At 43.9% G+C, this 17,186-nt stretch overlaps 2 protein-coding genes across 2 annotated transcripts in view; one reads left to right on the forward strand and one right to left on the reverse strand.

The window, feature by feature from the left end:
• Nucleotides 1-1,802, forward strand: part of LOC105810645 (5-hydroxytryptamine receptor 5B) — a 20,815-nt gene extending 19,013 nt beyond the window's left edge. Inside the window, exon 2 of the mRNA XM_012644673.1 lies at nucleotides 1,467-1,802. Within this exon, the coding sequence (XP_012500127.1) occupies nucleotides 1,467-1,802 (336 nt within the window). The remainder of the gene's footprint in view (nucleotides 1-1,466) is intronic.
• Nucleotides 1,803-11,896: 10,094 nt separating this feature from the next.
• The window catches only part of CCDC93 (coiled-coil domain containing 93), a 77,718-nt gene continuing 72,428 nt past the window's right edge, over nucleotides 11,897-17,186 (reverse strand). Inside the window, 2 exon segments of the mRNA XM_012644684.1 lie at nucleotides 11,897-12,302; nucleotides 16,002-16,115. Of these exon segments, the coding sequence (XP_012500138.1) occupies nucleotides 12,249-12,302; nucleotides 16,002-16,115 (168 nt within the window). The 3' untranslated portion in view covers nucleotides 11,897-12,248.

Here is a 17,186-nt window from a genome sequence, read left to right on the forward strand (position 1 = left end):
TAGGTAAGGTTCCCTCCGCAACTTTTGTCTTCTTTCAAGATTTTTTTCTTTATCTTTGTTTTTTATTTTGATGTTTAAATATGATATGCTTAAGTGCAGTGTGTGTGTGTGTGTGTGTGTATGTTTTCACATTTATTCTGTTTGGTGTTCTTAGACCTCCCTGGGTCTGTGGTTTGGTGTCTGAGAGTAGGGGAAATTCTGTCATTATTGCTTCTAATATTGATTCTGTTCCCTTCTCTTTTGTCTCCTTCTGGTATTCCCATTACAAGTATTTATACCTTTTGTAGTTGCCCCATCATTCTGGAATATTCTATTCTGTTTTTTAAAGTCTTTTTTCTCCTTGCTTTTCAATCTGGGAAGTTTTTGGTGTCATATCCTCAAGCTCAGAGATTCTTTCCTCAGCTGTGTCCAGTCTATTAATGAACTTATCAAAGGGATGCTTCATTACTTTTACAGTGTTTTTGATCTCTAGCATTTTTTATTCCTTGTTAGAATTTCCATTTCTTTGCTTACATTATTTATTTTTTCTTTCACGTTGCCTGCTTTTTCTGTTAAAGCCCTTGGCATAGTAATCATAGTTAAAAAAAATTTCCTGATCATTCCCACATTACAACTATATATGACTCTGGTTCCTTAGTTTCTTCAAACTGTGCTTTCTGCCTTTCAGTATGCCTTGTAATTTTTTGCTGAAAGGTGGACATAACGTACTGGGTAAAAGGGACTGTGGTAATGAGCCTTTAGTAAAGTAGTGGTGAGGTGTTGGGGGAGGAGAAGTGTTCTGTAATCCTGTGATTACGTCTCAGTGTTTTTGAGCCCGTGCTCCTCAACTGTGACCTTCACCAGTGCTCCCCAGTCCCATCTCCCCCGCTGGGTGGGGCAGGATGGCCAGAGGGGGCCGGAGGTGAGTGTGTCCTTTCCACCAGGTTGATCGCGCTCTGATAGAACCCCATCAGGTTAGGCTCTGGTAAATTAATTTCTCATGAGGGTTGCCTTATTAAGAACAGAGTGAGTGCTCCGATGTATTTCAAAATGGATCCTTCCCTCTCCTCCTTCCTGAAAGCAGGTGATTTTTCTCAAATATTCACTGTGAGGACCTGGTAAAACTCCTGTAGATATTAAATAATAAAACTTACCAAAGTGTGCTTCCCCACCCTAAACCCCTCCTCCCATGACTGAGTCCTCCGCATTTTTTACCTCTCAGACTTGTCCACACTGGGCCTTCTGCAGTTTGTCAGTTACAGTTTACATTTTCTTACCCCAGCACTGGTTCCTGCCAGGGTTTCTGCTTGTGGGTTTCTGCTCTGGCAAGCTGTGATTCTCTGTATTCACCTTTCCTATTTTTGGAGCAGCATTTAGCCCTGTGACTTCACTTCTCTGACAGATCTAAGAAGAGCCGTTGATTTTTCAATTTATTTTTCCTTGTTGTTCTGTTCTACTTTTTAATTCCACATTTTCTTTGTTGCAAGGCGAAGGACGCGCCTCATGAGGCTGAGATGGTGTTCACAGCAGGTCGCCCAACAGCGGTGGCCTTCCGGGCAAGCAGAGACTCGTGGCGGGAGCAGAAGGAGCAGCGCGCGGCCGCGACGGTGGGGGTTCTGATCGGCGTGTTTGCGCTGTGCTGGATCCCCTTCTTCCTGGCGGAGCTCATCGGCCCCCTCTGTGCCTGCAGCCTGCCCCCCATCTGGAAAAGCATATTCCTGTGGCTCGGCTACTCCAACTCTTTCTTCAACCCCCTGATTTACACAGCTTTCAACAAGGACTACAACAATGCCTTCAGGAGCCTCTTTTCTAAGCAGAGGTAGACACGGGGGTTGGAAAGACATGTGAGTTGTGAGGAGGGAGGGGACTTGTATTTCTCCTCCACCAGTGTTCTAGGACCCCTCCTCCCTCCACAGCTGAGTACTAATGATGTTTTGAGAGCCATGCCACGGGCCTGGACTGTGGAAGCAGCGGTGCCACAGGTTCTCAAGGAAACAGCGGAAGTGAGGCAAGCGTGTGACCACACCTTCTTCCCGTGTGCACGGCAGACATTACTAATCGGTCACAGCACAGTCGCCCCACTGAGCAGGAGCTCTGACTCAGAACCCTTTTCAGGACAGCACTTTAGGCAGTTAGTGCTGATTGATTAGAACTGACACAAGAGCTGAAGCTGCATTTGCCTTTCCTTGGTCAATAGCATATTCCTCAGAGAGGGTCTCTCAGCACAGGGCTCCAGTGGTCTGTTTTGTGGTCCACTCAGGAGACTGTCTCCTCTGTGAAAGAGCCCTCCCCACACCCTTTATCCATCAACTCCTATCTTCCCCAGCCTTTCGCACTTCCTCAAGGTGGCAGCGTATCCCAATTTGTGAGATGAGAGTCACCTGAACTTTTGTTAAACAGTGTTCAGTGCAACCCACAGCTACTGAATCAGACTCTCAAAGGAGAGGTCTGATAATCTATGTATTAAGTTCTCTAGATGTCTTTTTTTAAATCAGTGAGAGATGCTTCTGGATACTTAGGTTGCGCTGTTGACCGATTAAACTGGCATCCCTGGGGGTGCAACCCCCACAGCAGTGCTTTTGAAAATTTGCCAGGTGATTCCAATATGTAGCCAGAGTTGAGAACCCCTGGTGATGTTTTTTTCTCTGCTTTTTTTTTTTAACCACATGGGAGAGCAGCCGTGAGAAATTTTTCTCATTACGTCACCATACTGACTTGTATGTGTAATAAAAATACTTTTGAGGCATTCATTTCTAGGCTCAGAATCGTTCTTATTTATGGTGCAGACACGTGTATATGACATTGAGATGGGAAAAACGATGCCTATTGTAGGACTTAAAACACCAACAACCTCCCCCCTCCAAAAACTGCTATATTGGCTCTTGGTCTTCCAGAATATATTAAATGTGGCCCAGGTATATAGGAATTTACATCTACCGTGGTCATATCTACCTGATTTTGGAGATGGGCTGGCTGCCTATTGATTAGGCATTTTAAATTGCACAAAAAAGTCTACTCCACCATTGGCTCATTTGATGTCTGAGTTATATAGACATTCTTTACACTACACTATAAAATACCTATACTGTGGGGTTTATCAGAGAATTATAGATCCACAGTGCCTTTTCCAAAACATGTGGGACTGGATAAGTATCAGAATCCAGACCTTTTTTTAGGTTTTAGAAAGGCAAGGTGGTATAGCCTATAAATTAGGGAACACCCTTGGCTGGGTCTGGGTCTGGGGCAGCAGCCTGCAATCAACATCAACACCTGAATACTTTTGCAGTAAGGTGTATGCATATTTACATTGTGAGAGAAGAACTAAAACAGCCTTACATCACTGCAGGTCATTTGGGTCATATCAATTTTGTTGTCAAGTGAGTTAAAAACCTTTGTTTTCTGAACTTTTTGTATTTTTGCAATTGTGGATAAGGGATTATGGACTAGTATAACTTCAAACCATCCACAGTCTCAGCTTTCATGGGTCCCAGTCTTGTTAAGAGGGAATCTGGGAAGAATATGTGGTCCAACGAAATTGTTGGATGTTAGGACATCATAAAGGTAATTGGACAGCCTTCTTGGAGTCGTCTTTTGAAATTTTGTTCTTTTTTCATTTGAAGATACTATAAGAAACATTCTTATGAAACTCATCAATGCATTTCATATGAGGATGTAGTTAAAGTTATCCTATAAACTGTTTGTGAAAGCATGTTTTCTGTTCATGACAATCAGAATTATTGACTGTTTCTATTTTCATTTTGATCAGGAAGAAGCACGGAACCAAATTTCTAGCTTAACTTTGGAATTTATGTAGGATCTGGTAGCCTGCTTATTAGTCTATAACGTTTCTAGCCAGTTTATAATTCCAGCTTTTAGGTATTCCCTACCCTAGTGCTTTATGTTCTATAATATTTATATTTTATTATCTAATTTTGCTTATTTCCTACAAGCCACCTTAAATTCTGTAAATTAAGGCAGGGCAGTAAAAAGCAGATAGTTACGTAGTTATCAATGAAATGGTGTTCTCAGTCTTACATGGTTGTTGTCTTTGAAGGGCTAGAGCTCAAGCTTGGGTCTGCTGGGGTTTTTCCCTCCTTGGCTGAAAGACAATAGGGGGTGTTAATAATCTCCCCTGCCTCTCCCTTCATGAAACACGCATTCAGAAATACATTTTAAGAGCACTATTTCTTGAGCACCCACCATGTGCAGCCATTGGACTAGGTTTTATAGACAAATGATCTTTTACTCTTACATCCATCCTTCAAGTATAGTCTCCATTCAACTACATTCCAAGAGGGTAAGTAGCTTTCCCACAGTTACATAGTGAGTACATAGCAGTGAGGTATTTGGACTCTAGTCTGCCTGTATCCAAACATGACAAAGATGAAGGGAACCCAACAGAAATCCAATTCGACTCCATGTTTCACAAACTTTGGTTTGTGTTTTGTAGCACAAAACCTATGTGCCTTTGCAGGCTGCATCTGACAGTAGATCCTCTTGCATTATTCTAGTTGGATTCCAGGAAGAAAAAGCTTAGAGGAAGAGAGTGTAGGTATTATTGGGTGGACACCTATGTGATTTTTTGGTTTACTCTTGCTATTGGATAGGATGCTTTTATTATTGTTTATTTGGCCTGGGCTTTGACTTAATGTAGTGTCGTTATGGAAGCATCCCAGGCAACAGCTATGTTTAGAGTCCTCCTTTTCTTTTCTTTTTTTTTTTTTACTTACAACCTAGATTTTTCACACTTGAACCTTTTCTTCAGTGAATATGGCCTTCCCTGACTGCTCAGTATAATTATGAAATCCTGAATTTCTTAAAAAGATTACTTGATTGACTTTATGCAAGTATATACTTGTGATTCCTTTTAATTCAGAGTATACAAAATAGAAGTATGATCACAGTGTACTGATTTAGAGTATACAAAAAAATCTGATCTGCAATTAACATTCCAGGATCATCCTTGCTAAGTATAATGTCTTTGTTCTGCTTCCAATCCCTGAACATGACTAAGATGGAGTTGGGAAGCTGTAAGAGGAATTCTCCTTGTCTCTGTCTGATTTATTTACTGACTAAGGTGTCACTAAGGTGTCTTAGGGTCAGAATCCAATTCCACAGAGTTTCAGGCCTATAGGATGGACATGGATAACCTAATAGTTTTATTTTATAAAATTGGTCATGTATAACATATAAAGTATGCTACTTTTCTCCCCTTTAACATGGCCTCCGTGTTTCTTCTGGCATGTAAGAAGGGAAATTGGATTCTTATCATGATTGCTGTGCTCTGTGAACACATGTGGGTTCCATCCCCAAAAGCCTGCTCTTCTGGCCCCTTCACATTAATGTCTTTTAAATTCCAGGTCATGATCTATCATGAAATCAACTCAGTGGTTGTGTCAGTCAGCTATGTTAGCAATAACTGTATGCAATCACTACAAAGTTTCAGTGGTATATAGCAACAAACCTTTATTTCTTGCTCATATGGCTATGAATTGACTGGGATTTCACTGGCCTAGGCTGGGCTCTTCTGGGCTTGGCTTCAAGCTGCAGGCTGGGTCTAAGTCTGCTTCATACTTAAGCAGAGTACGTTCTTCTCAAGAGACATGGGCAAGAGTGCAAACCCAACCACACAAACACATTTTTCAAAACTTGTGTCAAATCTGCTAACAACCTGTAGGACAAGCAAAAGACCAAAGTCAGGGTGGGGAAGTACATTCCGCTGGTCATGACAAAGGTGTCTGCTACAGGTAAATGAAGAATGGAAACCAATAATTCAGTGCTCAGCATTTTTAAACAGTTAAGTAGAACAAGAAGAAAAAAATCAGAGTAGCGTAGTATTGAAAGGGTAGGTATTGTCCTGTAACACTTCTGTTTCAGTTATATTTTCATCTGGATTATTTACAGTGGTTTCTTAACTGGCATCCCGGCAGTCTGTAGTCAGCACAGACTCCAGAGGGATCCCTATTAAGTGGAAATCAGATCATGTAGCTTTTCTTCTCAAAATCCTCCAAAGGCTTCCCACATAGCACCCCCTTAATGTTCTGCAAATTCAGCTTCTGGGTACGTTCCTACCTCAGGGCCTTTACACTTGCTATTCCCCCTGCCTGGAATTTTCTTCACATAGGGTATCTATGTGACTCACTCCTCACTAGTGAGTGAGTGAGGCCTTGCCTGACTTCGCAAATATAAAATAGCAACCACCACCAAACCAGATACTCCTGATACTTCTTCCTTGCTTTAAGCAGCAAATTGAAGCAACTTATGATAAAATTGATGTATGTATCTTGTTTGCATTTTTTCCCCACTGGAGAGTAACTCTAGAAGGCAGGTTCTTTTGTCTGTTTGTTCACTGCTGTATTCCCAGGGCTAGACACATAGCAGAAACTCAAATATTTGTTGGTTTGAATGCACAAGTTAACAGGCATTTATTTTTCTTATGGAATAAGAAAATGAGGCAAGTGGTCCCCAGCTTGGTTCAGAAGCTCATCATGCCATCAGAGAGCCAGGCCAGGCCTTTTCCCTCTGCCAAGCTCAGTGTGTCGAGATGTCTCCTCTCATGGTCTCAAGATGGCAGAAGTTGCTCAAAGCTTGTCGTTCCTTGACAACTTGCAAAAACAGGAAGGGGAAGCAGAAGCTGTCCTAATGCATCTCTCACTGATGACCAGCAGGAAAGCCTTTCCTGGACCCCTCAGCAGTCTTCCCCCTCCTGGCCATGACTGAGTTAGACATCCACCCTGTAGAACAACTCTTGGCAAACAGAAATGAGATTTCCATGACTGTTAGCACAGCTGTGATGATTCTTCTCCTGGGGCTAGACACATGGACAAAATCAAAGTTGTGTGGTGGGGAAGGATCCCCCACAGCGGGTTTCCACAGAAGGGCATGGCTTCAGGATGATGTTAACAGCTCCCCTTGGACCATGGCTCAAAGGTATCATCCTCGTCTTTTGTACCCCCGAAGCAGAGGAAGCAGGTTGCAGTGTGAGTCTCACAAGACGGAGGCAGCCCCGCAGCAGCCCCAGTCTGAGTGTGCAGCCACTTCACAGTCCACTCCCCTGTTCCTGTCCCCACCAGCCTAACGCAGTGGGGGCAGAACCAGCCTCAGTGCTCCATTGCCCCACAGCTGTTCCACCACAAGAGGACAGCCCCTTTCACATGGCCCAGTGCCCCCAAGACCCCGAAGAGGGAGAGTTTATTTTTGACTCAAGGGCTCTATCTTCCTTGTGAAAGCGGATTTACTGAACCAGAATCTTCTTCCATTTGGTTCTATTTTTTTTTTTCTAGAAAAGTAAACCAAATTAAAATTTTAAAAGCTATTTATTTTTGAATAGATAATACATGTACATGGTACAAAATTCAAAAGGTACAAAAGGTGTACATTGAAAAGTAATTTCCACCCCTCTTCCCAGAGGCAACCAAGGCTGCCAGGTTGCTGGGTATCCTCCAGAGACATCCTAGGCATATGCAAGCAGACATGTGTGCATATGTACATACCCATCTACAGACACACATTTTCCTCCATTCCCAAGCAGTACTATACCATGAGCCTCTCTCCCCCACTTAACCATGCATCTTGGGGATCACTCCATGGCAATACACACACAGCAGCTCCTTTCTTTTAAATTTCTGCAAAATATTCCATTGTATGGACTGGCCCTCAAGTATTTAACTATTTCCCCATATTGGTGGTACTTTCCAACTTTTGCTATTATAATGTTTCAATAAAAATTCTTAAACATAGGAAAAATTCTTAGAAGTAGCATTGCTGGTTCAAAAGGTTTATGCCTTTGCACTGAACCACTGTCCTCCATATAGTTGTACAGTTCACACCTCTGCCAACACCGCATCCGGGGGCTGCTCCCATGGCCTTGCAGTATTGTCCCCTTCTTGGTTTCATGTGACTGAGACATGTCTACCAGCCAAGTTACCTTCAGATTCATGACACATTTTCAACCAAAATATACCTTATCTCTGACATTCATGTGGTCCCTTTTCTATTTTTCCCCCCCTTCATGGGGAGAAAAAAAAATCTGTAAAAGGTAATTCCTTTGAAAGGTTTGAAACCTCTGACAGCTTTTTTCATCCCATCCTTTAAGGTTACAGTATAACAAACACTCTAAGAAAGATCCTCTAAAGTTGATAAATAGAACTGTCTACCTGTTCTCAAACTAAGCATAAATGAGAGGGAGGGTTAAATCTAAATTATGCTAACACAGGGATGCAAGTTGGAATTCGGAGAAGCCATTTTATCGGACCAGACACCTTGAGCTAGATGTGGGGAGACTGGCACGTAGGAGAGGCAAGGCCCCTGCTTTTGTTGCTCTTTCATTCCAGAAGGGAGGGCAGGCAACAGAGAGATCTGCACAGTCATATGTGCCATCAAGACCAACAGCAGGGGAGGGCACAGTGTGATCAGGGCTGGGGGCCGAGTTAAATGGGTTCGTATGTGTACTAGGTGGTCAGGGAAAGCCACTGCCTAAGACCTTGGAGGGGACAGCAGGGCCATGGGCACAGGCAGGTGTGAGCTTGGTACGTCTGGGGAATTGACGTAAGGCTGGCGTGGAGCATCCGCAGCATTCCCCGTGTTAAGTTTGCTGCAGACCAGATATTAAACCCCTGATATTTTTACACAACGTATTTATTGTGAGAGGAGGAGAGACTATTATAGCATCATTTTTTACAGACCATTTTCAGCCCATCGCCATGTATGGTGAAAAGGACCAAGAGAAGGTGTGGGGGATCAAACAAGGCACTTCCCCTGGCAATGCCCAGCCAGCTAATGGACAGATCATGGCACCCCATCCTACTGGGCTCTTCCCTGTACTATTCTGTATTAAGATGTTCTTTTACCTTGAAGCCAATACTAGCTATGAGTATATCACAAAGCACTTACTTAAAGTGTTCTTCCTCAAAGCATGTTTTAAGCCAACTACCTGCATTTCAAAACAGGAGACTCAACTCAGCCAAAGTAACTGTTAACACTTGCTGCTAGAATGGTGAGTTCCCTCAAATTGATCTTCAGTTCCCCGCAGAGTGGGCCAGATGAGACCATCCAAAGCATCAGACATGCACAGGGCACAAGTTATGGCCACTGCTCACTGTCCAAACTGTCCTTTCAGGCAGGTCTGCTTTGGTCACTACAGACATGAGCAGGGCCTGTCAGTGTCACAACTCCAAAGTCACGGGAATGGCACTTTGTGAGGTAGTAAGAGGGCTGCCTGAAGGCCTTCCCCACCCTCTGCTGAGGTTTCAGAGGTCCCAAAGGGCTACGGTGTTGTCAGGCAAGGGAGAGACCTCTGACCCGTACCTGCCCTTCTGCCTCTGGTTGTGCTGCCAGTCTCAGTAGACACTGTGGCAGGACCTAGCTATCCTCAAAATATGAGCTGCAGACCAAGAACCCAGATAAAACTATGAACTTCAGACTCTGACAAGAGCTACGCCTGACAAACTTGGAATCTGCCCTCTGTTAAAACACAGCTCATGTGTGACTCTGGCAAATGTTTTCTAACACTCTGCACCTCTCTCTAGCAGAATCGGCAGACACCGGTTATCAAGGAGAGACTGACCACAGGCCAAGGAGACTACAAAAAAAATGTCCCGTCTCCCCAGGCAGCTTGTGATCATCTTGTCTTTACCTGCTCACAGCAGCTCTGATTCTGGTTTAAAGCAGGGCAGCCCCATGTACTCTTGGGAAGCATGTGGGTAGGAGGGGAGCCCCCAACCCAGAGGCTGGCTGAGAATCCAGGGCATCAGGCAACCAGCCGTGGCAGCCCGCCTGCTAGCAAGCTCTCTGCGCTGACTGAGCAGGGAGAACTGTCTGCTTCCTGGGGAAACCTGGCTCCTCTTGAAGCACACATTTTAAAAAAGTAACTTAAGGATGTTCCCTCTCTTCCCTTTAACTCTGGAAAAACCTGTAGGCTTATAACACACCACCATACTATGGCTGGGCACACAGAGAGCCATGGCCCTGGGAGGACCCCCTTCTCCTCCCCAGGTGGCTTCTGAAAGCATCAGGGGACTCGGGGCATCTCCTGTAAAGCCTGACTGTAAAATACACATAATGTCCTAATTACTTATAAGGCACCATTCATACTGCAGGTTTTCTGCAGAAAATGTGGAATTCCTAAGACTGGCTTCTGCAGTCTAACTCAAAGTGTGTTCATGCAACAAAAACATTTATTACATATTTCTATTAGGCCTTGTTGATTAAGAAAAGGGAAGAGATATCTACAGGCACCTCTACACCAAAAGCAAACCAAATGAAACCCTTGAGAAACACAGCCCAAAATGTATGTCTCTACTTTCAAACAGAATTATTGGTTGCTGTGGATTAGTCATGCCATACTTTCCCCATCGACGCAGACAGGTGGACTCCAGTAACCTCAGAATGCCACCCGCTCCTGCCTCCCTACCACCTGTGGACAGTCAAATAGTCTAACTGCTCACAGAGTTCAGTCAGCCAGGGCTGGGGCCAGGAGCATCCATCAAGGTAAAGGAGATGAGTCTCTGAACCTGAAATCACTTCAAACAAACTGCTGCCTCCTTCCCCTGTTCTCAAAGCACTGGCTATTCTTTTGCAATTACTTGCTTCAGCGTTACCGAGCCCTTTCAAAACCCCCACAGGACCCTGGCCCAGGGACCAGCCAAGGTGGAGCTGCGCAGAGCCTGGGAAGCTCTGGCACGTGGCAGTGCCATTTTGGACGCTGCTGCTTCCACCTGGCTCACGCAGGCCTTGCTGGCCCCGACACAGAAACCAGTGGCTATCATTAATCCATTATCATTATTATTATTAAATCTGTATACATTAGCTATGCATAAGGGAACTAAAAATGAACACAATATTTCTGTGCCTGTGCTGAATGCCTCATTTGCCTGACACTTTTAGGCTTTTCTGTTTTATGGTCCAAGCCTGCTCACTGGTATGTGTGTGAGGTTTACGTAGGATGAAGCGCAAGCCTCCTGCTGGGGTTTACCACACATGACTGAGTTGGACTCCTGAGGGCCAGCACAGGAAGACCTCTGTGATTTGCAGCGCTCATTTCTAAGGATAAAGTTAACCCCTTAGCTACCCTCAAGACTCTCCAAAGTCTCGCCCCAGCCCATCTTTCCAGACTGGTCTCTAGAGCCTCGTGCAGAGACTGGCTCATCCCTTCCTCTCCCAGCATGCTCTGTATCCCCCGCACCCTCTTGAGTTTTTAATCATAGTGATCTTCATCTAAAATGGCCTTCCTGCCTATCTCTGCCTATGAACATCCTATTTCCCCTTCAGATTTAATGCAAATGCAGCCTCCTCCATGAAGCCTCCCTGGATCTCTGAAAACCCCACTCCTCTTCCTCCTGACCCCTTGTGGGATCTGCTCTTTGTCTTCACTCTGCTGCCCTGAGTGCAGTGAACAGTGTGCATCTCTCTCCTTGTTCAGACCTGTCTACAGCGTAGGCATATGGGATGTGCCTTCAATGAGGGGATGCACAGGCCCATCCACGTATTGCCTGTGACTTGAATGACAGTTGGGGCAAGGGAAGGTGTAATTTTTATGGAAGCATTCTCAATATAAGCCCTATTTTCAATTTTTTTTTTGGGAAATAAACTTGAGTGACATATTAGGATTAAGCCAACCGCACCGAGCTTTCATGCTAGTCGCTATGTCATCCAAGCCTGCTGGCCAGCACCTGGAGGAGCCAAGGACAAAAGGCAGCACAAGCAGGTGAAGGGCCCAAGGGACTGACACTCACATGGGCTGATCATTCAGCTAAAAGCCTTCTGTTCACTGAAAAATGTCTCAGATGGCCAAGCTCGGGGTCCAGTAGGCCACATCAGCTCCCCCGGCCACCTGCTAGATGCCTGCAGGGTAGGAACTGCTTTCTGCTTCTCTGGCTCTCCCCTGGTGCTCACTTCTCAGTGGTTGCTCAATTAATACTTGCTAAACAAATGAATTTTTCTTTATTCAGCGTCCATACAAGTACAGGTACCTCATAAGTGCAACGTTACTGGAGAAATGAAAGTTGAATCAACACAGAGAACAAGTTCTGCCCATATTTCTTCAGAGATGATGGGTGTTATCAAAGCCAGTGTTTACACCGTCTGATTCCATCAACAGCAGCCAACACAGAGATGAAATGGAAGCAAAGAGAAAGAAAACATAAAGGGTCTTGAAATCATTACACCTGCATCTCTCTACTGTCGCTTTCAGGACCATTTCATGATCTTGTAGTAGATACATGGTATTTAAAAAACAAAAATCAATGACATACAAAGATGGCTGCGGATGTTCAGGAGGCCTTGGCTTTCACCTTGGACAACAGCACCTCGTTCTTGCGGCCCTCCTGGAGGGAAGCAGAGAAAGTGAGTGTACAGAGAGGTGGTGACTACATTAACATTCGTGTGAGGCCCACCCTTCCCCCAAGTCCCGTGGGAGACACCTTCAGACAACTAAACCAGTCTCCTAGCACACTGCCACCAGCATGGTGAAACTTTCTGGTGACCTATTGACCTTTAAAACCAAAACAGCTATAATGATGTTGTTTCTGGGTTGCCAGGTGAGAATAGGATGAAAGGATTAGGTATTGTCATTCCAAAAGACTTCATGAAGTCTCTAAAATCTTCAAGGGCACCGAAGTAGAAAGTACTCTTATCTGCCAGTCTTGGCCTACTATGCTGAGGAAGTGGAGAAGGGGCTTGGAGACAGCAGCCTAAGGAGTCACAAAAGGCAACCCTAGTTTACACAGCAGGCAAACACACAGAGAAGTTCTAACAACAGTGAAGGCTAGGAATAGTCTTAGCTTTAAGAAATCACATAAAATAGGATGAGAGATATTCATCAAGGGATACCTCCCTTTCCTTAAAAACAAGTTGTATGAACGCAAGGGTTACCCGTGCTGAGGGATATCACTGAGGGAGGTCACTGGCACCGTGTCCTGTCTATGGAATCTAATGTCCAGTGCGCAAGTCACCACTGAAACATTTTGTGTTCCATTCTTTGGTCATCTTCAAAAGCTGCTCACTGTGTACCCTTCTGCCCTTGTCCCTACTGGTCTTGATAGCTCAGGACCCCTCTATCTGCTAGCAGACCTCCGACAATCCCCAACTCCCTTCCCTGAGCTGGTCACGAGGAGTCCTACTTTTAAATTAGGAGGTTAAAGTGGCAATGGGAAGAGCCCAGAGAGCTAGAGCTCACAGAGAGCCCAAGCTTGGCAGTGGTCAGGCCTGCAGTAGCTGTGCTTTCCTGGAGACACATTCATTGTGGGAAAAAAAACTTTTTTACCCCGAACTCTTTGCATCCAAGACCCCCAAAGTCAATTTTTCCACCTCCCCGGGCTGGGTTCAGGTGTTCCCAGCTCTCTGGAAGCCCTCTGCTCTTTTTGGCAGTGCTGAGGCAGCATGACTGCAATGACCTTGGTCTTAGTGAGTGCTGGTTCATTTGTAGGGTTTAGACTTATCTTCCACTTGGAGAGCTGGGAATAGCTGGGTGCTGGGGCTGGGGGTAAGCATGAATTCTTCTGTACGAGTGTCAAAAGCAAGGTACTCTGACACCTTTTGAGCACATTTTTTTTTGGAGGGGGAGGCAGTTGATTTTTTGGGGGGTGGTTGGGAAAAGAAATAAGATGATGTTTGGTTATATTTGTTGTATTAGAAAAGAAGAAAGTTTTCCTTTTTAAAATAAATTACTAAGATTTGCCTGGGGAAAAAAATCTCTAGGTTAAAGAAAAAGTGGAGAGAGAAAAAGATGGAACAAGAACAGGCAGATAGTTACACTATTATATTGTTATACTACTCTCTCCTTTTGTATATTTTTGAAGATTTCTATAATACAAATGTAAAATATATAAATTAGTTCAACTGTTACCCTACTCACCTTTTAAATGAGGCAAAAGTAACTCAGGAGCATCAAAACACTCCTGCCATAAAGAGTCCCCACCATGAGTAAATTCCGTGTATCGCGCACACTGAAATGATGTTTAAATCTTTCAGTAAAGATATCCTATACTGTCACCTGGTGAACACCAGGTTCATTAAATTTCATGCAATCTACTAGAAGTCTTTTGGGAGACTACAGAATGATACTGTCTGTCTTTTCAAAGCAAATACAAAAAAGGCCCTTTAGGTATTTCTTTCTTAAAAAAAAAGGGAAAATGTTTCATTGCCTCTGTCTCTTTCCTTTTTAGACTATATCCAGGCCCACCATGTACCAAACCAGTGAGCTCAGTTTGCTCAAAATTATGCACCCAAAGCCAGCTTCATAAAAATGTAGGGTTTGCATTCATCAGTGCTATGTTAGAATTTAAATCTTAGTTTCATGACCTTGTAAGAAACTGTGGTTTAGAGACACAATTACTGTGATTAAGGTGATTTCACAGTGTGTTGTTTCCTGGCAAATTTGTAATTAAACTCTACTAGGGTGAGCAAGTCATTAGGGTTTTAGAGAAAACCCAATGTCTCTAATCAAAAAGTTTTGATATCAGAGGAGGCTGGGAGTCAGGATGAGGTCATGATTTGATGCCCAATTAATGTGGGGTAAACCAAGCCCACTAAAAGCAACTACTAAGGGGTCAAAAGACCATGTTCTGGACAACATTAAGCTTTCACTGAGTATGGTGGCTCATGCCTGTAATCCTAGCACTTTGGGAGGCTGAGGCAGGAGGATCGCTTTAGGCCAGGAGTCTGAGACTAGCCTGAACAACATAATGAGACCCCATCTCTAAAAAAAAAAAGAAAAAAGAAAAAAGAAAACATTGTGCTCTGCATAAAGAATAAATAATTACTGCCCAGTACATGAGCTAGGCATCACAATCACAATGCAATGAGAATTCAGAATACAGGAGGATAAAACCAACAGGGGAAGCGTTAAGCCCCCTTAACACTTCCAGCAAAGAAGGCAGAACAGAGAGGATTCTGGGAGAAGGCTGGGATGAAAGTACAGCTTTTCTAACTGTTTTTCTGCCACAAGTAAGATCTTACCTGAAATTGCAATATGTAAAACCGAAAAACAGCAGAATTAGCGTGGCTGAAGGCATGGGGTGGAGACTGGGGTGTAGCCCCCATCGCCACCTCCTCCTCAATCCCTGTGGTAGCCCCAAAGTACCTCAGAGGAGCAGGTGGGAGAAAGTTTAAGATTTTGGAATGCTGACACGTGGCTGCCAATTTAAAACTTTTGCCAAGCAAAATGCTTAAAAAAGAAAGGACTACCCACCAGCACCATTATAAGACAAAGGCAATTTTAACAACAAAGAATGAGAGGACATGATAGTTTTTTTAAAGGTAAAATACATTTAAATGAAATATTCAAGAACATATTGCATTCCTCCCACCCCCATTTTTCTTTAACTTGCTTTGGGCTGAAGAAAACTTAGGCATGGGCAAGCATCTGTCTCGGGGTCCCAGCCAGCTCTGAACGAAGCACCCCAGTCTCTGCGAGAAACTGTGCGTGTAGGTGGGAACGTGGGACTCTCCAGGCTTAATACGTCGGAAGGAGCTGTTTCCTACGAGTTCAGCCTAAGCCCTCACCTGAGAGCCTGCAGTGCAAGAATGAGCTTTTTCCATTTCGTTTTTATTTGCTTTGATTTTGACAGCTTACACTTATCTTCCTCGACTTATTTGCTTTTTGTTTCTATATAGTCAAAAGGGAGTGCTGGCATGTCCAAGAAATACGTGAAATGTAATTCTCTTCTGGGCCTTTTCTGTTCGTGAGTTATTTGGATTAAAGGGAAGAGTGAACTCCGAAGGGAGAAGCGGGTTCCTATTTGTTTCCTGCCAGCTCACTCACTGGCCTTCCGGAACTCCAACCTTGCCAGCCACGAGGGTTCCCAGACTGGAGCACCTGGCCTGGTCCCTCCCCTGTGCTGTCATCAGGGCCATCCCACATGCTGCCCTGGATGAAGACTGCCAGATTTCCACACTGTCATTGTGCTATTTCCCTCCACAGACCAGGGGAAAACCACAAAACTGCTCTGTTTTTAAAGGCTCATCTTTAGGAGAACGTAAATCTCACTTTAGTCTTAACAGGCCCCGCCCAACCTTCCTCTTACCTCCTTGAACTCTTTCACAGTCTTAAAGTATAGCCTCTGTTTTTCTAACAGTTCCAAGTACTGGTCGTTCAAATGGTCTCTTCTCATTTTGTTCTCTTGCTTCTTCTTTTCCATCTGTTGAAACGTTTTGGGAAATGTTGATGAAAAGGCATGTTCTGACCAAGGGCTGCTGGCAACATCCAAAAGGCAATCTTACTAACATTTTCATGGATTTATTCTGGTATTTTCCTTCTGCACATAATTTTTCAGGTTGATTTAGTTGCATAATACTACACGGAGGCTGTATGATTTATTCAGCAATTCTTCTATCATTGGACATTAACTGTTTCCATTTTCTTTTTTGGTCATTAGAAATTCACAATACACAGGCTAGCGATTCTCAACTGGGGGCTATTCCCCATCCTCCCCTGGAGGATATCCGGCAATGGCTGGAGATAGTTTTGATTGCTATAACTGAGAGGAGAGGGTTCTACTGGTATCACCGGGGAGAGGCCAGGGATGCTACTAAACATCCTACAATGCACAAGGCAGCCCCCCACCACAAAGAACTATCTGCCCCAAAATGTTAGTTGTATTGAGGTTGAGAAATCCTGATTTAAATAGTTGTGATCACACAATAAAACTGTATATCCAATTTTCATTTAACATGTTATCTCTATGTTATTATAAACTTCATACAATTATAATTTATAAAAACAACACAATATTGCTCATCATTGTTTACTTACCCATCTTTCTACTGGTAGGAAATTTAGAGTGTTTCCAGGATTTTAATTTCATAAATAGAAGCTAGACTTTGATTTAAAGAGACTTTTCTAAGGTACCTAAAAGCTTATTCTTTCAAGAAATATTGACTGAACACTTACTGAGTACCTGTATGTAGTGGAGAACAGGGCAAGGTCACTGCTCCCACAGAGTGTACATTCTAGAGAAACTGACACCAAGCAAGTACTCTAACAAACAGATACACATTAAAATTCCCAGTAGCGATCAGTACTACGAAGAAAATGAAACAGGGTTAGGTACTAGAGGAGGGTGGGTACATGTATGGCCTCTTCAGACTGGAAAGCCAGGGAGGGCTCTCTCAGGGGTGACACTTGAGCACAGCTGGTGGTGCTATGTGCCGTATTTCTAGAAGATAAACCCAGAGTGTCAGCCAGCCGGGAAATGAGGGCAGAAAGAGTT

This window comes from Propithecus coquereli, unplaced genomic scaffold (genome assembly GCF_000956105.1).
Source record: "Propithecus coquereli isolate 6110/MARCELLA unplaced genomic scaffold, Pcoq_1.0 Scaffold217, whole genome shotgun sequence".
Lineage (NCBI taxonomy): Eukaryota > Metazoa > Chordata > Mammalia > Primates > Indriidae > Propithecus > Propithecus coquereli.